General features: G+C 44.5%; 1 protein-coding gene across 3 annotated transcripts in view; it reads left to right on the top strand.

The window, feature by feature from the left end:
- The window catches only part of TULP4 (TUB like protein 4), a 143,086-nt gene extending 124,660 nt beyond the window's left edge, over positions 1-18,426 (top strand). For 2 of the 3 annotated variants that reach the window (XM_054279319.1, XM_054279318.1), the window contains exons 8-15: positions 2,528-2,752; positions 4,902-5,136; positions 5,627-5,771; positions 6,636-6,780; positions 7,934-8,027; positions 9,355-9,498; positions 13,004-15,588; positions 17,322-18,426. In XM_054279319.1, the coding sequence (XP_054135294.1) occupies positions 2,528-2,752; positions 4,902-5,136; positions 5,627-5,771; positions 6,636-6,780; positions 7,934-8,027; positions 9,355-9,498; positions 13,004-15,588; positions 17,322-17,438 (3,690 nt within the window). In that variant the 3' untranslated portion in view covers positions 17,439-18,426. The remainder of the gene's footprint in view (positions 1-2,527; positions 2,753-4,901; positions 5,137-5,626; positions 5,772-6,635; positions 6,781-7,933; positions 8,028-9,354; positions 9,499-13,003; positions 15,589-17,321) is intronic. The other variant, XR_008483188.1, reaches the window with a different exon arrangement.
- Positions 18,427-19,325: the final 899 nt, after the last annotated feature.

Here is a 19,325-nt window from a genome sequence, read left to right as displayed (position 1 = left end):
GCAGTATGAGACATCAGGTCTGGGTGTGCTGTATGGGATTATGATAGCTGGGATATTCAGCTTCTCTTCTGCTGTTAGAGTCTGTCCAATAAATAAACATTTGTGTGCCAAGGCACATACTTGTTTGTCCCCTTACTGTGTTTGTAGGTAAGCTGTAGGTGATGCAAAGTGAACAGCAGGATGCAGTTTGGATCCCTCAGTAATGATCAGGTAGATTGTGCTGTCCATGCTGGGGTTCAGCTCTTGGGGAAAATCAGGGTCACTTCTACTGTGCTGTTCTCAGGCTGTCATATAATAGATAGGCAGGTACCTACCTTGTGCCAGTGCCTTTTCAATTGTATTTATTTGGTAAGCAGCTTGAACTGTCTCATTGCTGCCAGACAGTGTGAGGGCCAAGCCACACTCACAAATCATGAAAATAGCAATCAATAGGGGATATCTCATGTGGCCTCTCCTCAAATGCAAGGCTGTATCCCACAGATTATGGTTATGGCAAGCCATGTAGAATTATTGATGGTACACAAAGGATTTCTCAATTCTTTTGAAGTTCTCCACTGCAAAATGCATTCAGCAATTACTGTGAAAATCACAAGGTTCACATGTTGCTTCTTTCTATTTGTGTATCAGTCAGCCTGAAGATTTGTGCCTTCGTGGAGGTGTGTGTGTGGTATTGCCTAAATGTAATTAAAAAGAAGTTCCTTCATTCCTCCTATTTTAAAATCAATATTTTTCTCAAAATTTAAATCTAGGATAAGGTGACATAGTAGGGAAGATCTCTTACGTTTTTCAGCCAATGCTTTATCTTGATGATAAATGTTGGTATAGTGCTGTGCCAGCTGCATTTTGCTTCATATCAGTCGCATAAACCAATCTTTTCCCAGTTTCTTGCCTTTAAGCATCTTGAATTTGTAATGGAAGGGAGGCTCTTTCCCCAGACCAGGTGAGTAATCTCTGGGCTGATCTAACCCTGCTATCTGGGACCGTACTGCTAATAGAGAAGTGAATAAAAGCTCTTGTTGCTGCTGTCCTGACCCTGTCTTCTTGTTTGATGTGTCTTGTGAAAAGATATTCCCAAGATACCCTGACTTTTCATACAGTTCATTATTTAGATAAAAAACATGTTTGCTTAAACTTCTGAGTGTCACAGATGGTGAAAACAAGGAAGACCTTCACAGAAAGGAGTAAATCTTTTGTAGTTCACTGATGACAACCTGCTGTATAGCATTCTTCATGGAGTCAGAGCTTCATCTTTATGTTATTTGCACAGAGGTAGCAGATGGGATTGAAATACCACAGGGTGTCTGTATGTCAGCAAATACAGGAGCTTTGTAACACAGAAAGCAAGAGATGACAGGTGGATGCAAGTAACACTTAAGGGCAAAAGTAATGATGATAAGGCCGGAGGAGGTCACAACAGACTGGTACTTTACAAAAAAGTATGGGATTTAGAAGGAAAGTTTAGGGAGCTCCTTGCAAGCAGGAAATAAATGTTCTAAGCAGCAGGGTTTGTTCATCATTATTCTGTTCCACATTGTGACATTTCGTATAAGTTGGCCTTGACTCTTTCTGGTTTTTCTGTCGTGATTTGGACATTTCTGAGTGTAGACAAGTAGAAGGCAAAAGGCCATTCTCTGTTGCATTCCTGGTGCTCTTTCACAGTTCAGTTCCTCCAGGAATAGTTCAAAAGATGCTGCAGCAGAAGACTTGGCACAAAACAAGAAAGCTGGTTGGGTTTTGTCCACTTGTTTTTTAAGTGTCTCCAGGCATATAATTTAACTTTTCAGTTGTAAAATTTGAGCTGTTACTAGTGGGTGAAGACTGATTAGATGACTGAATAACTCATTTGGATAGGGCATCAAAAGATCCTACTTCTCAACACCCTGTGTCTTTAAAGTCACTTATCCTGTCTAGGTACTGAATTTGGTAGCTGATTCCTTGCGTGAAGAGTCTAAGCATCCTGAGTAAAAAGTACAGAATAAACATCAGCTGCTGTTTTTGATGATTTGATGTCATTATAGAGCACGACACAGTACAAAGTACCATGACTCCATCAAAAGGGTGCAAGAGAGATTTATTATAGCAACATGTTGCTTTTATTCTTATATTTACATTCACTTAACATACACATTTACTGCCCATTGGTTATAGGAAAGAAACAAAGTTCTCAGTGGGTGACCAAGGAGCCAGGTCATTCTGTGAGCCAGCTAGAGTCTGTAGCTCTTAACTTTCTCTCCTTCATCACATCTCCATGGTGACAACCTTGGTGTCTTCCTCAGGGGAGATATGGGGCTTTCCTTTACCTTCAGGAGGCCTTTGCTGGTTCACAAGAACAGCACAGAATGTCTTTCCTACAATGTGAGATGTTCATATTCTACTTCTAGGGGCAGTGGTGGGCACTGAAGTTTCTGGAAGACTTACGGTAATGTGATCGGTGTGAATTCATGTGATCGCTTGTTGCGCAGCCATATTGGAAAAAGCTCTTTTGCACAAAATCTTTTGAAGTTGTTTCCTTTTGCTCTTCGTGCAGCGTCCCATCATCTCCATCTGTTGGGGTCACAGGGATTCCCGCCTGCTGATGGCCTCTGGGCCCGCGCTGTACGTGGTGCGAGTGGAGCACAGGGTCTCCAGCCTGCAGCTGCTGTGCCAGCAGACCATCGCCAGCTGCCTGCGGGACGACAAGGACATCAGCAAGCTGACCCTGCCCCCTCGGCTCTGCTCGTACCTCACCACTGCCTTCATACCAACAATCAAGGTAAAATGAAAGAGATGGGTGCTTGTGAAGAGGGAAGTGCTGCTAGATCTCCCCCCTCCACGGTGCTCCTAAGTGGCAATGGCTAAATGATAAGATTTTATCATTTTAAAAGCTTTTGCATCCTCTTCAAGACCCCACTGATGCATTTGGTGCCTATTAAAAATCTGAAAAGAAGGCTCACACATGCTGATCTGCATTATTCCATGGAGATGGCCTTTCCAAGTACAAGGGTAAAATATGCTGGTGACTCACGAAGGCTTCTGAAGAAGCTCACGCTGGTGATAATGCTCTGTCACGGTTACAGGGGTAGAACTGTACCCCCTTTACATGTCACAGGAGTGCTTATATTCCCAGGAAGGTTAGGCTTAAGACCTGGGGCTGCCCAAACATTTCTACTAACACTGAGTTCTGCTAATCTTATTGCTCCAACAGTGCTGTGGGATAATGAGCCAGGTACCACACCTTTTCCTGTACCACCAGCAGAATCATCTGCACAACCTGTTTGTTTCATAGTTTGGCCCTCAGTAACATCTTGGGATTTCCGAGCTCTTTATCAGAGCATTAGCTGATAAATGCTTGGCATTCAAACATACATTTTTGTGATTTTTTTGTGTATGTGTTACACCAGTCCTCTTCATCCAGAGGTCCTCGTTAAAACAATGCAGAGCTAGAACAACTAATTTGAAATCAGTGGGGCTGACCCAGCTTAAGTGAGAAAAAATTATGCCTACAAAATAATAATTCAGTATGGTTCCATTTGGGTTCTGCTAATCAGATCAGTTTGTGCAACTGTAAATAATTTTATTTGTCAAAGAACAATATAAATGCCTTGCTGTAACCATAACTCCTGGATCTCCAAAGATGCAGAGCATTTACCGGGCCAGAAGTCTCCAATTCTTTCTAGTTCTTTCCATCCATCTCCCCAGGATGATTCCCAGATGTTGTTCCAGAGCCACTCCTCTCTAGAGCATCAGTGACAATTCCTGGCTGTCAGGGCAGGCAGGGAAGGGGAGGGGATGGGCTGGATGAGGGCAGCAGTTGGCTGGGAGCCCTGGGGGGGTCAGAGGGCAGTGCAGGGACACATCATTGCCAGCAGTCCTTGTGTCACCTCCTAGTAGAAATGCAACGATGCAAAGCGGTTGTGGTGCTGCGTAGCTGAGAGGTGGGAGCAGGGTTTCCAGAAGCCACGTGCCTGTCCTGTTTCATGGCTCTTTCTGGAGCCTCATCAGCACTTATGCTTTACCCTGGCTCATCCCAGTCACCCACTGAACCTATGTTGTCAGCCATGCCTTCAGTGCTAGGCAAGGCACCCTCTTCCCTGCAAATATTCCTCTTCCCCCTCCAGCTTGCAGAACACATTACAGGTCACTCCTCAGTCTATACCCATTTGCCAGGTTAAGGAAGCCTATTTTTTTTCCTACCTTTTTTTCCTTGTGCTTTCATTTTGAAATAAACTCTGTTGACTTACACACATTAATCGTATTAGTGTCATACAGGCTATATTGTCCTAGACAAAAGCAGTCCTACTGCTTTAGGATTGAGTTTTTCATGGATTAATACAGTGTGCAAGCAAGCAGGGCAAAGTAATCCAAGCTTTGTATTTCTCTACATGGCACACAAATAGGCCCTCAGCTAGGATGGGACCTGTGCTTGGAAGTGATATAAAAAGTACAAGCTTCTTCCAGAGTTGACAGCATTGTAGCATAGTGGCATAGCATGTACCAGTACTAAGCTGGAATGGGATCTGAGTGTCCAGGTGCACTTCCAGGGCCTGCAGGAGGCAACATACTCTGATACTTGACCACATTACTCATGTTCAAAAAGAAGTTTCTGATAAGAGCTGGAACTTGACGACAGGTTTGTTGTCTCATTCAGTGCTCTGACCACAGGTTCAACCTTCCTTTTTGACGTAACTAGTTTTAGTTTTTATTTTCTGTATACAGCTGCTTTTGATCTAACTAAATAACACACTGCCATTCCATCTTGCATGTGGGTCCTGCATAACTCATGAAGTAACCTATACTAATCTTCACCTGCCAGATTAGAGCTGGATTCAAGTTCAGTTGGTTGTGTTGGGATTAAGTCACCACAGAAAAGAACCCCAACCAATATGGGAAAACTTTCTCTTTCCTTCCTCTGTTGAATGAAGCCTCCAATCCCAGACCCAAACAATATGAGAGATTTTGTCAGCTACCCAACAGCTGGGAACGAGCGGCTGCACTGCACCATGAAGCGGACGGAGGATGACCCGGAGGTCGGGGGTCCCTGTTACACACTGTACTTGGAATATCTTGGGGGGCTGGTGCCCATCCTCAAAGGACGTCGGATCAGCAAGCTGCGGCCAGAGTTTGTCATCATGGATCCTAAAACAGACGGAAAAGCAGGTACAATTCAGTTGTTGCTCTGTGTAAAAATGATTTAGCAACACTTTGGATGCTAAATCCTCAGGAGTTTTAAAAAATACATACGTGCAGCATGGATGGTGGCATCTGATATTTTTTTCTGATGTGAAAAAAATCTTTTGCGTGACCTAGAAGCTTCTGAAATTATACCCTGCTGCCTTCTGTTTTGCAGAAGAGAACTTCTTGTATTCTGAGTAATGGAATATAGATTGCTAATTAGCAGAAAATATTCTTTAGTCTCAATTTCGAAGTCAGTTGGATGCTATTCATCCCTCTGAATAATGTTCACTTGAGTTCAAACCATTGGAAATTTGGAGTTGGAAGGCAGAGTGGAGAACATTTAATTTTCCTCTGCAAAGTTTTATTTCAACTGCTGCCTGTGGATCAGGTTTATGCTTCTGATGACTGAGAGTTATAATTTATAGCAGTTTTCTGAAGCAGCACCTAAATTTTCTGGGGCCTGTCTTGATAGATGAAATCTATGGAAACAGCTTGATTTCCACTGTGATTGACAGCTGCAACTGCTCTGACTCCAGCGATATCGAACTCAGCGATGACTGGGCAGCAAAGAAATCTCCAAAAATCAGCCGAGCTAGCAAATCACCTAAACTCCCCAGGTAATAACCTCTTGGATAGTTCTTCTTTCTCCTCAAGTGGCCTCTTTTCCTCCCTGCCTCTCCTTCCCTCTCTTGACACCTTGTAAAATGAAAAGTAAACTCCTTTGGGCACATAGGAATTCTCTGTAAGATTGGGATCCTCTGCAATGTGCAGTTCTGGGGTGATCTCAGAGATTGGCATAGAGCTGGACTTACGGGAAAATTTCTGGGACACAATGTAATGGTAAACAATAGAGCACAATTTCTCCCCAGGCAGTCTCAAAGAAAGATTTTATAAACTCTCCCACCTTTCCTTTTCTTTCTCTCTTGCCACCATGGAATATATTTTGTCCTTCCAACAGACTGTTTTTTACTTTTGTTTGTTACATTTCTGCTAGTGAACTCTTTAGGTGCTCGAGCTGGTATTCTTGACTCTGCCTTGTGTAGTGGGAGGTAGAAATGACTTGGCTTCGGGTAGGAACACTGACAACATTTGTGGAGCCTTGGTTTGCTGTATATACTAATGTGAAAATCTGTCAGCTGAGGTGTCATGTTCTCATTTCTTGAGACTTTGCTCGAAGTCTGCATAGCTGAGATCATTCATCTCTACACCTTTTTGGGATTAGTGGAAGACAAATTGTATCTGGCAGAGCTGCTGGAAGCTATGTTAGATTAATTAGAAAGCATCTAGCATGAGTTACTGCAAGTGTGTCAGGTCTTCAAATTTGACCCATAATTCTCCATGCTGCAGGCTCTACAGTCTTTATTAGTCACTTTGAGGACATCCTATCAGTTGTCTTCTTCTTACATCTTTCTGTTCAAAGACATGAGTTTTGTGCATTTTAGCCTGCCCATTGTTGATTCCAAGTATTGCTTTACCTGCAGAATCAATATAGAAGCTCGCAAATCTCCAAAGATGTCACGAGCTGCACAGGAGATCTCAAGATCACCAAGGTTACCAATAAGGAAACCCTCTATTGGTTCTCCAAGCCTGACACGAAGAGAGTTTCCTTTAGAAGACATTACTCAGGTATTGTGCACATTGTTACCATACCTGATTCAAATGCTTTTTTTTTCATGAGGCAGCATATTGTGGTAGAGATCAAATGATCAGCAATGAAAGTTTGCATTATGTTACAATAAGTAGATAGAACTAGAGAATTGCATCTTCCATCTTCATTAGTTCAGTACTAATGTTTGAAAGTGCCAGTGGAGTATGAGGTGGTGTTTTTTTCAGACCCATCTTAATGCCACCATGATTCTCTGCTTTGCTAGGGATTGCAGAGATAAGGAAATTTTTGCTTCAGAGGACCACAAAATCCATTTCATAATTAGCATGAAACAGTCTTAATTGGAAGGAAGGAAAGGAATTACCACTTTGTGCTCTTTGTGGTATTCATGTCCTCTGGGAAAATGAAACTTAGCAGGCTGTAGAACTGTCTAGGTTGTATATTTCATTAATAACAGCCTGTGTTATTGTAATTTTCTTTTGTTTGGCTTGTTTTTTTCTGCTCTCTTGTTTTTCCTTTTTATGAAAAATTCTAAACAGTTGCACGAAACTAGGACCAAAAGCCCTTTGAGTAGAGCAGAAGACCTGAGGCTTAGATCCTGCTTCTGATACTAGCAGCATAACTCCTGGCCTTTGAGAAAAGTCTGTTGGTCTTTCAGACCCATAAATATGTGTACCATGGCAACAGTGGTTTGGGAAGTTGCTTTAGGAGCTCCAGGGGAATATATGTTTGTTATGAGTAATTAATTTCTGTCTTGTTTATTGTTCTGTAAAGTGATTCATGAGCATAGAGCCAACGGGCAGGGTGTATCACTCTCTGAAATACAGAATAGCGCCGTGGTCCTGCTGGGCAGGAGCAGCAAGTGCCAGAAAGCAGACCTGTTCTCACTAAACAGGCATTCTCCACTAAGTGTTGTTCAGATCTTCAATAGCTCTAATCACCCTGTGGCCGATGCATACATCATTTCTGATGGTGTTAAGCTATCAGAATGAGTCTTCTTAATGACTGGATAAAACTGTTGCTACATAGGCACTTTGGGCTGTTTCAATACAATAAAAACAAGATAGACTGAAATTGCATTATCACTTGCAATAGCTTGATTGCTGTGCAGTTTTTTGTTAGAACTTGATACAAATTTTATCAGATAAAAATGATCTTGTTTTTGTTTTGCAGCACAACTACCTTGCTCAGGTCACATCTAATATCTGGGGAACCAAATTTAAAATTGTGGGTTTGGCTGCTTTCCTACCAACTAACCTTGGTGCAGGTAAAAGTAAACTGTTGATTTTTTTGCGTGTCAATTTCTTTCTAACAGACAAGAAACTTACGCCATGAGATTTTTTGTAAGTGATCAAAGCACTTATTTTCTGTGGACAGTGAGAGTTAGATTTTATTAAATTCACTGTAACTAAAGAAGATTAAAATCTATAAATACAATAAGGAGCTATCAATAAAATGCTAAAACTCTCACTTGTAATAAGCCAGTAAATCAACATTTGAGCCCAGACCTCTATTTTTACAGTTTATTGGAACAAAACTCACACAAATAAAAAAAGAGTTTTGCAAGAGGACTATAGAAATAATAGGTTTTAAGTTACTGCCGTAGAAGTATTTTTAAAAGTCAGATTTTTATAGTTATTTAGCTACAAGTTATATGAAAAAGCTATTATGGCCTCATGCTCAAGATTCTTCAAGTCAGTGCAGAGCCTCATCACATGGTTCTCCTGCTGGAACATCAGTAATCTGGTAGCCATCATTAAAAGCAGCAGTTGTCTATCATCAACCTTTTTTCAGGGTAGTCCAGTTCTGCCCAATAGTCCTGTTGGGAAGGAAGAAGGCTGGGTAAAAAACAGGGTACCACACTGCAGAACTGAGCTCTGAACTGAAATATTAACACAAGTCTAGCAGTCTAATGAGCTCTTTAGAACACTTATTGTGTCCCATGCTGCATTATGTAGTTGGGTCAGGAGTACATAAAGGTGTCCTGGATGCAGAATTAGGTGGATAGCTTTTGTGGCTATATGGACTGCTGTCAGCAGTTGAATGACCACAGGTCATTCTAATTCTCTCACTGCCAGTGGCAGATAGGGAAGGATTTAAGTGTAGAGTAAATGGATAGTGATACTTCTTTCAAATGTTCTCCCAGTCTCCAATGGTTTGGTTCCCAGGGATTTCCTGAGCCCAGTGGGATTTCTTTGTATGTGGTAACCGTCAGCAGATTTCCTTTCTGAAAGCTTTCCAGTTTTCCCCTGTAAATTGGTAGAATCCTGTGGTGAAAAGTTTCAAAAGTAGAATGGAAAAAAGTCTTTTCCTTCCATAAAAATAGATGTGAATACAAGATGAAGTAATTAATTATTTAATTACAGAGATGCTGCTTCCATTTAAAGAGAAATAGCTGAAAGCAACAATCTCTTTTATTCCATTATTATGCAAAGTGTTACATAGTGATTTGACAAATAATGGCTCACCCATGCACATCTATACAGTAAATAACAATATTCATAGCCCTTCTGTCTGCTTTGAATTGGCTTCTTCCTTGGCTTTACATGCTATCTGTGTAACAAACTTTTTTGTTTCTTATGTTCTTTCTCTAGTAATATATAAAACCAGTCTGCTGCATCTGCAGCCCCGGCAAATGACAATATATCTCCCAGAAGTGAGGAAGATTTCAATGGACTACATTAACATGCCTGTCTTTAATCCAAATGTTTTCAGCGAAGACGAAGATGATCTACCAGGTAAGGAGGAGCTGGAGGGCTGCCGTGTTATGGGTTAAGCTAGATGGAGGTCAGGTTGGTTGTGTCATGGTCCCCTCTGGTAAACACACAAATCAAAATCCTTTAGTTTGATGGGATTCGGTAGAACTGAGTTAGAATAAGGCTACATACGTATTATGGACATTGTTTTCTATGATGTGTGGAAAATATAATCCATAAAGAGCTCCTTAGTTTCAAGTTCATCGGGAAATTAGTTGTCCGCTAATTCATCTTAGTTTGCTAGGAATTCTCCACAGACTGAGGCCTTGCATTCTGCATCTTGATAGGACAGAGTTGTAATCTGTTGGAAACCAGACAGGCTGTTCTTGAGACCTGATGGCATCAAAGCTGATAGGAGCTTGGGTTGGAGAGCAGGTTCCCATAAAACTCAGCCACCCTTTGAGAAGCGATAAATGCTCATTTGCGCTTTTATCACTACTAAGAGGCTGAAGTAGTAAAGTAGTCGACAAACAAAGCAGGATCAGGAAGAAATTTTCACTTCACTGAGGTAGCAGAAGATTTAAGCAGTGCAGGGAAGGTTTGGGTGCAGGTGATGTGATGTGGGAGGGGAAAGGACTGGAAGTACTCAAGACCTCCTCCAATCAAAACAAAGTCATCATGCCAATAAAATTAACAAGCAACAGAAAATAAGATAAATTAATACATTTTCAGAATTTTCATATGACTGAGACATTCCTGTTGCCCGGTCACAGGTTTTTGGAACTATGGAAGTGGCTGTCATGCCAGTACCCTTTAAAGAGGAAGGAGTGTGAGCACAGCAAAGCAATTAAGAACAGTGCTAAAATCTACTGAAATAAATGGAAATGTTCTCATTATTTCAGTCCAGGGTTTCAACTGCTGACAGCGGCAAAGCTTTTGTCTGACCCAAGCATCAGAACAGTCCTCTGGACTTCTAAAGAAATACTTGTATGTTTCAAATTAAGCCCATTTTTTTCACAATCTGGGGGACTTGTCCTGCTTAATTTCTGTCAGTGTGATACTCACCTGTCGTGTCTGAAGAAAATAATAGACACATTGGTGACCATATATATATTATTAATAGGAAGCACCCAACATTCGCTATTATGAAACACAGTCCAAGCTGTCAGAAAGTAATATAAAAACTTAATAGAAAAGAAAGAAGTTAATACAAAGTTTTCACATCTCTTCCTGAAAATTGGGTTGAATCTGCACTAAGAGATGAAATGGTGCTTATAATTGCAGGTACATAAACAGAGAGAAAATTATAAGAGACTCTTGTAACAGCTCTTTGAGAAGGCTATAAAAGAATTATACTACTCTGTCCTTCTAACAGCCTTCCTCTTGTCCATTTTTTCCTTTCTAGTTTCTTCTGAAAATATATTTCTGACTTAGTAAATGGTGGCTACTTAGATCTTCAAAAATGTTTTTGGGGATATCCTTTCTAAAGCCTGCATATAAAGGAAGTACCATCTACTAAAGGAAAAAGTATTGCAGGGTAAATAATGATTACCTGATAGATTTAAAAAAAACATGGTAGAAAGCTGCTCTTGGGCAGTGCAATGTTCATAGTGAGGTACACTTGGGACAGGTGTTTTTTAATGTGGTCAGTAAAGATTTGGCAAGACAAATGCACAGTGGATTGATTTCACTTACAAAGTATGCAAACTAATCAATTAAAAACCATTGGAGAAATGAAGAAAACGTTGGATTTAAACACTCAAGAGTAATAAGCAACACCACAATAAATGATATTTTGTTGGGTAAGGTAAAATGACAGCAACATTTGGGGCTGCTCAAGCCAAGCTAACAATTAAACCTGAGGCTCTGGCAGCTAAACTGCTAAGCCTGCAGGCATCAGGGTGAAAGCATGGCCTGCCAGCCAAGCACAGAACCACCACAGAACTGCCTTGGGGTCAGTTAAGTTTGGCTCTAGTCTTCCTCTAAAGGAATGAACTGAACTACCATAAGGATTTGCCAGTCCAGCCACAGTGCTGTCTGTACACTCCTCCCATGTTCATGACTGATGCTGGTAAAAGCCTGATGTTACCGAAAATGTAATCATAGGGCATAGGTAGATTACCTGAATTTTAATTAGAAATTAATTAGGAACAGGGCAGTGTTTGGAGGGGTCCTGACTCATGGATCTCTTACATGATCTGGTCTTGCAAATCAGAGGTCTTCACAGAATTTGGCACACTTAAGTATGGATATAGAACTGGATAAAAATTGGATGTGACACTAGATCCTTGGTCTCTTTTCCTTCCACAAATTTACTGATACAACTCACTCACCATTTTCTGTGGGGTTTTTTACAGGAAGTTTAATAAAAAATAAAGAACTTGCAATATTCTTGGAAGTTCTAATATGGTATTTACTGTTTTCCCCCTTTATTCTGTTTTGTTCCTTCTTGACTACTGCACCTCTACTTGAATCCAGTGTCTTCATTTTCCTGTTCCAGCTTTTCAGTGGTAGTTCCTATTGGAAACAATCACTTTTTGCAAAAGGAACTGCAAACAACTGAGCACTCTTCACTCTTCTGCTCAAAATCATGAGAATTTCTTCTTGCCACATTTTCCCTTTTTCAATGCCACCACATGTGTGAAATTTTTCCTCATATGCATATGCTTCTTTATACATTTCTGATTGCAGCCTGTCCAAACATTAATGCTGCAGTTGCCCTGACTACAGTACCCATTTCCTGAATCTTCTTGGCTTCCCATCTATTTCCTCACATTTTCTCCTTACAAATCTGACAACTTTTTATAACCTTTGTCTGCATTTCATTCTATCATATTCCCCTCTCTCTGTTTCAGCTTCCTTGCTTTTGCATGGCTGGTAGGTTTGTCACGCACTATACTCCGCTTTTGCCCACTATTGTCTGTGTTCTCCAGTTCTCCCCAGCTCAGTGAGTCTAGGAACCTTATACTAGATATTATACAGTGTCTTCAGTGCAGGTCTTCAGCTTTCTTAGCCTCCACTTCTTTTGTTTATTTGCTTGTTTGCTTTGTTCAGTTGTGTATTGATTTGTTGCATTTACTATCGAAAGTCCCTCCCTGAAAACTAATGAGTCCTGATTTAGCAAAACTTTTACTGATTTGAGCAGAAGCAGTTAAAACCTGATGATGAGTGAATGCTGAGTGGTATCGTGACAGCCCATAGGGATCCAGTATAGGCTGAAAGCACGCTCGTAGCTTGACCTCTGAAGTGTCACTCCCAAGAAGTGGCTTTAAAGCTGGTCACCAGCTGATACAAGAAACTCTTGTGCGATGGGAGTGATGAGAGTCACCGGTGAGAGTGATGGGAGTCACGGGCTGGAGACGTGTTCCCACTGAGGTCTGATCCACCGGTTTGGGAGCAGGTAGTAGCAGAGTCCCTACAGGTAGCAAACATTTGACAGGCCCCTCTGTGGCTGGGGCAGCCCCGGCCCGGCCTGGCCACGGCAGGGGAGGTGTGCGGGGCGGGAGCGGAGGCCGGGCGGCGGTGACGCTCTGTGTTGTCCTTGCAGTGCCCGGCGCCCCCGGCGCGCCCGCCAGCAGCCCGCCCTGCACCGTCAACATCCCCATCGCGCCCATCCACAGCTCGGCGCAGGCCATGTCGCCCACGCAGAGCATCGGCCTGGTGCAGTCGCTGCTCGCCAACCAGAACGTGCAGCTGGACGTGCTGGCAAACCCGCCGGCCGAGGCGGGCGGCGAGGGGCCGGGGCCCTTCCCGGGGGCTCCGGGCCGCTTTCCCGGCCCCGGGGCGGGGGCGCTGGCCGTGGGCGAGCTGGGCCGCCCGCCCCCGCCGCCGCTCGCCCCGCCGCCCCCCGCGCCCCCCGCCATCGCCCTGGCCGACCTGCGGGACCACGGCGACCGCGAGCATGAGCCCCCGCCCAAGGCCAAGGCCCCGCGGCCCGGGCCGCCGCTGGTGGAAGGGGACGCCGTCATCTTCGGGGCCGCCCAGGAGCTGCAGCTGAACAAGATGAACCCGCCGCCGCCCTACCCCGGCACCATCCCCGCCGTGCCCGCCACCCCCCTGCCGCCCCCGCCCGGGCCCCCGCAGCCGCCCCTCGATCTCTGCCTCAAGAAGGGCGAGTTCTCCCTCTACCCGGCGGGGCACTACCAGACGCCCCTGGGCTACGAGCGGATAACGACGTTCGACAGCAGCGGGAACGTGGAGGAGGTGTGCCGGCCTCGCACCAGGATGCTCTGTGCCCAGAGCACCTACACCCTGCCGGGCCCCGGCAGCTCCGCCACCTTGCGCATCACGGCTGCCGAGAAGAAGATGCAGCAGCCCTGTGCCAGCGCCACCTTGAACCGGCTCACGGTGCCGCGCTACTCCATCCCGGCCGGGGACCCGCCGCCCTACCCTGACATTGCCAGCCAGCTGTCCCAGGGCAGAAACATGGCGCAGAGGCTGGACAGCAGTATCATTCATGCTACTCTGCGGAGGAACAGCAGAGAGGCAGCCTTGAAAATGGCTCAGCTGATGGATGGTCAGAGAGCCACCTTGCAGCTTCCCCCTAAGGCCAAGAGCAACATTGTGTCAGCACAGTACCAGCAGAGAGTGCCCACGGCCTTGTACACCTGCAGCCAATGCAGCAGCGGCGGCGCTGGCAGCAGCAGCAGTGCGAGCGCTGGTGGCGCGGGCAACATCGCTGGTGCTAATGCTGGTAGCAGCACTTCCAGCATTGGTGCCATGAGACCAGATCTGAGCACAGGGAGTGGCTCCCAACACAGTTCTGTCATTGCTCACTCTGTCAGTACTTCGCCTCTGGCCTCCCAGTCCTCATACAGCTTGCTGAGCCCGCCTGACAACTCCCGTGACCGAGCGGATTATATCAACTCCGCTTTCACAGAGGATGAGGCCCTCTCTCAGCACTGCCCAGTGGAGAAATCGGTACGGCACGTACCTGTGTCCTTGACAGAGGCTACCCTGAGTGTAAAACGGCCACCGCCGTACCAGTGGGATCCTATGGTGAGCGAAGAGATATGGGTTCCTCAGGAAAGGACATCTCAGAGCTCAGTGCCCAACCCTCTAAAACCTCCTCCACTCATCATTGGTCAAGCTCAACATCTGGATATGTCTCGAGTGCCATTTGTTTCCCCCAAGTCTCCAACCAGTCCCACTGCCACTTTTCAGACAAGTTATGGGGTTGGAGTACCTTACCCAGGAAGCTACAGCGCCCCACCCCTTCAGGGAATGCAGGCCCCCTGCTCCCCCAAAGAAGCTCTGGCCCCAACACAGTTTTCACAGCAGGAGCCCTCAGTTGTGCTTCAGCCAGGTTACTCATCCAGCCTCCCCTACTGCCCTTTGCCGCCCATGTACCCGGGAAGCAGCACTTGCTCTAGTTTACAGCTGCCACCGATCGCCTTGCACCCCTGGAGCTCCTACAGCGCCTGCCCGCCCGTACAGAACCCCCAGGGCACGCTGCCCCCCAAGCCGCTCCTCGTGGTGGAGAAGCCGGTGATGTCTCCCCCGCCAGCGGAGCTGCAGGGCCACGTGGGCACAGAGGTAATGGTGGAGACAGCAGACACTTTCCAGGAGGTGCTCTCCTTGACAGAAAGCCCTGTTCCCCAAAGGACAGACAAATTTGGCAAGAAGAGCCGGAAACGCCTGGACAGTCGAGCCGAGGAAGGAAATGTGCAGGCTATCACTGAGGGCAAGGTCAAAAAGGAGGCAAGGACACTGACTGACTTCAATTCACTGATAGCCAGCCCTCGGCTGGGGAGGGAGAAAAAGAAGGTCAAGAGCCAAAAAGATCAGCTGAAGTCCAAGAAACTAAACAAGACAAATGAGTTTCAGGACAGTTCAGAGAGTGAGCCGGAGCTTTTTATCAGCGGAGATGAACTGATGAACCAGAGCCAGGGCAGTAAAAAGGGTTGGAAAACTAAAAGGAGTTTGAGGACAGCCAGTGAGCTGGATGAATTCAAGTGCCGGAAGGCCAGTGAGAAGGAGGATGGGCGCCTGGGAAGCCAAGGCTTTGTGTATGTGATGGCCAACAAGCAGCCACTGTGGAACGAGGCAACACAAGTCTACCAGCTGGACTTCGGAGGGCGGGTGACCCAGGAGTCGGCAAAAAACTTCCAGATTGAGCTGGAAGGACGACAGGTAGGAAGGGTTGGCACATGCTTGCTGGAATGGGGGCCAGGATGTGGGAAAGCTATGCCAGGAATAAGCTGTCACTCATGCTGCAGAGTGCTTCTTGCTTGTGTCAGCTGTTCCATGAAAAAAAGCTTTGCCATATGGTTGATAAAAAACAGCTGTCAAAGGTCTAAGTTCAGCACGTAGGGTGAAGTTCAGCTGTAAAGTAAATACACAAAATATGTTTGGTCTTATTGCAGTCAGACATGGGAACAAGGGCCTCCTTTAGTCTGGCTGGCTCTCACTGCTGAAGGTTTTGTAATAAACACAATGGCTCTCCACAGCAGTAGCTGCACTTGCCATCAGTGGTGGTTGTGGATGGCATCTAATTGAGTGATCACTGTTCCCTTCTTGCCCTGCTCACATAGCCAGGCAGCACATAGCTAAGGTAGTTAGCTTCCCTTCATTCCAAAATTTCCACTTGTGAACAGCTACCGGGCCCCTGGGGGTTGGCTGTCAATGCTAGAGGAGGGACACACTGACCCACCCCAAAGCCAAGTGCTCCTGGGCCACCCACTTTTGAGCTGCCTGTGGATAGAAGGATCAGTGGCTATTTCAAAAAATCAAAACATTTAATTTTGGCCTGGAAGTGATATGTTACTACTACTACACCAAACCCAGGCTTGTAAGTGGTGCTAATTAGCAAGATGCTGGACTGAGATTCAGGATACTCTCATTTATTTCCTTGTCCAGCTGTAAGTCACTTCTGGTTTACTAAAGATACCAAGACTCTCGACTTCCTCTGATTTAAGTTGGGAGTTAGATGTCTTAAGTATCCAACATGCATGACCAGTGGGAGTCTTTTGGTTTTGCTTGTATGAAACAACAGCTCGAAGGCAGCGATCAGAGCCATTCTTCTTCAGTTAAATGGCTGTAGATATGTGCCCATGGGCAGCTGTACAAAGCCACCCAACCAAGGGGTTTTTTCTTGCCAGGGGTAACAAAACCTGCCTTGACTTGCACAGTCAGTCCCCAGTCTAGCTCAAGCATCTTTGCTGTACAGCAAATAAAATCTGGATTTCTGACGAAGTGAATGAAAAAACAGTAATAATAGGCCAAACTTCAGATATTCCCTGAGGAAAAGCAATGAACAACCTGACTAGTTTTGCTTTTTTTGCATTTCAAACAGCTCTCACTGCTCCTTAGCTAATTCATTCTTGCTGTAATTATGTGCTAGTGAAGATATTTATGCAGAGGGAAACAGAACTGCAAAGAATGAACACCTTATCAGCTATGAAGTGCTGGAGTAGGGAAATAGGTTATTCCCCTTCCCTGAAAGCTCCTTTCTTTGAAAACAAAACCTGTTTTCCTGTTGGGTTGATGGTAGGATATTTCCAAGGGAGAGACTGGTACTTTCCTGCAGGAAGCATGATACTGGTGTACCCATATCTGCTGAAGTAATTGGTGACAAGCTACTTAAACCAATGCTCTATGCAGTCTAGCATATTTTGTCAGTTTACTCTGTGGAGTGAAATATTGCAGTCAAATTCTCTATACAGACAAAAAGTAGAGTGCTCTCACTGTTCTTTGGCATCATACCCCATTCTGTCTGTAGCTCCAGTCATTACCTGAGAAAGGGGGGTGTTCCTACAAAGCAGAAAAAATTTGCTCTTATTCTCTTCTCTGTTTCCTTTTCTGTGGTTCATTTTTTTTGACCTTGTTCTCTTTTCCCTTCCTTTTCCTCTTCCCCTGCTTCCCAGGTGATGCAGTTTGGAAGAATTGATGGCAATGCTTACATTTTGGACTTTCAGTATCCATTTTCTGCAGTGCAAGCCTTTGCTGTTGCTCTGGCTAATGTGACTCAACGCCTCAAATGAAAAAGGAGAGACTGGAGAGAGGAAAATGTTAACCTTCTCATAAAGTCCAAATGGGAAATGTCAGGGCAGCCTGCTTTAGGTGTGCAGAGATGCCTGGGAGTTAAGAAGGCAGTAAAACTGGAAAAATCTCTTGGTGCCCACCAGAAGGGCATTAACTCTAATCAGTCACGGGGTGGAGGGTGGGGGGCTGTTTTCTGTTTGTTTGTTTGTTTGTTTGTTAGCTTGTTTGTTTTCTGGTTTCTTTTTCTTTTCAAGCATTGTGCTGGGTCTCAGAAAGAGCAAAGGGTTGAGAAGCGTTCAGTGTTACGTGGAGAAGTGTGGCTTTTGGCTTGTTGTGGTGGTTCTGCTGTGTGTGCTACAGTAGCTGATGTAAGCTCATGGGGGGATTAAAACAGACTGCTCTTCTTAGACTGCCTTATCTCATGCTATTCTTTTTAAAACAGGGAACATGACTTTTTTCTGGTCCAGTTTGTACCTCTACTACTAAAACATCAGTGATAGCAGCAAAAAAGTAAAAAAAGAAAAGAAGCTATAATACTTGAAGATGTGTTTCTTCTCTGATACCTGCTATTAACTGAGCATCACAGTTTCCAAGGAGGCTTATGTAGGTAAACATTTAATTTATAAACAGTTATGTATTACTCAAAAGAGAAAAAATTGTTTCCAGTGAGTGTTTGTCATGGTTTAGGAATGGTTTTCTCCAATTTAGTGTTTCCACCAAAACTCTTCAAACCATGCACCACTTGCTCACTGCCCCCTCCCCTTTTCCCTTCCCTGAGCTGGATGGAGAGGAGAATTGCAGGCACAAAAGGTAAAGATCACAGGTAGAGAGAAGAACAATTTACTGCAAACAGCAGTGAAATAAGAAGACAAACAGTAACAGCAGCAATGTTAACAACAGAGTGCATGAGAGGTGAAGGATTCACACGTGTGTGCTCACCAAGGGGAGCCTCTGCCAGTACCTGACTGTGCTGCCACACTATGGGACCCTTCCAAAATGATTGGAGGTGATATAGAATAGCCTCTAGATTCTAGCCATGCCCTCTCCTGGCTACTGCAAAAATTAACTCTGGCCTGGCTAGAACCAGGGTTTAAAAACCTACTGCATCAAAGAAGTTGATGTCTGTTTGTTTTGTATGCTGTTAAGGGGGATAAACATCTTGCAGTAGGTGACAGAAGACAGAGGAGCATTGCTTCTTTTGTTACTGGCATAAACATCTTTCAGTAGGTGAAAAAAAACTGGAGAGGATATAATCATGAGTGTTGCTTTTTTGTTCACATTGTTCAGCAGTATTTTATAATTTGGCCTGTAGCTGGGAGAGGTACAGTGTGATCAGATGTACCTCCGAGGCCGTGCCTGTGCTTGCTCCTCATTTCAGTGTGTTTACACCATGTAAACAAAGCTTTTCCAGCAAATGAGAAGACCCAGTGCATTCAGTCCTCTTAGCAATCAGTATCAATCAAGTTCTACAGCAGTGCTTGAATTAGGAAGGAGACAGAAGTGCGTAGCAAGTCATTACAAGAAGAAATTTCATCAGGAAAGCAAATTCATTGCAGGAAACAACATCATGGCTGGCTGGAGAACAAATTATTTGAAAGAGAAAGGAAAAATTGGACAGGATCATGTCTTCTGTCACCCACCTTGCTACTTGCTCCAGCTAAGAGCAGGAAGCCAGTGTCTACATGGAGTGTGATGGAGGAAAGCTTAATACCAGTAGTATGACTGTGCAGTTCTCTCTGGTGCGCATGTGGACGTGTTGAGCATTTCAGAAGGTTGCTTGCACAGAAGAGTTTTTTTGTTGTCCATGTGTTGTACACATGTTTACTTGCTTTTTCTCTTTCCTTCTCAGCATTTTGCTACAGAATATGTTTTGATATGGAAATAGT

The sequence above is a fragment of the Melozone crissalis genome, unplaced genomic scaffold (genome assembly GCF_028551555.1).
Source record: "Melozone crissalis strain CALT ecotype California unplaced genomic scaffold, PUWL_Pcris_2 ptg000027l_1, whole genome shotgun sequence".
NCBI lineage: Eukaryota > Metazoa > Chordata > Aves > Passeriformes > Passerellidae > Melozone > Melozone crissalis.
The sequence above is the reverse complement of the archived record's forward strand: the minus strand, read 5'-3'. Positions and strand labels throughout refer to the sequence as shown.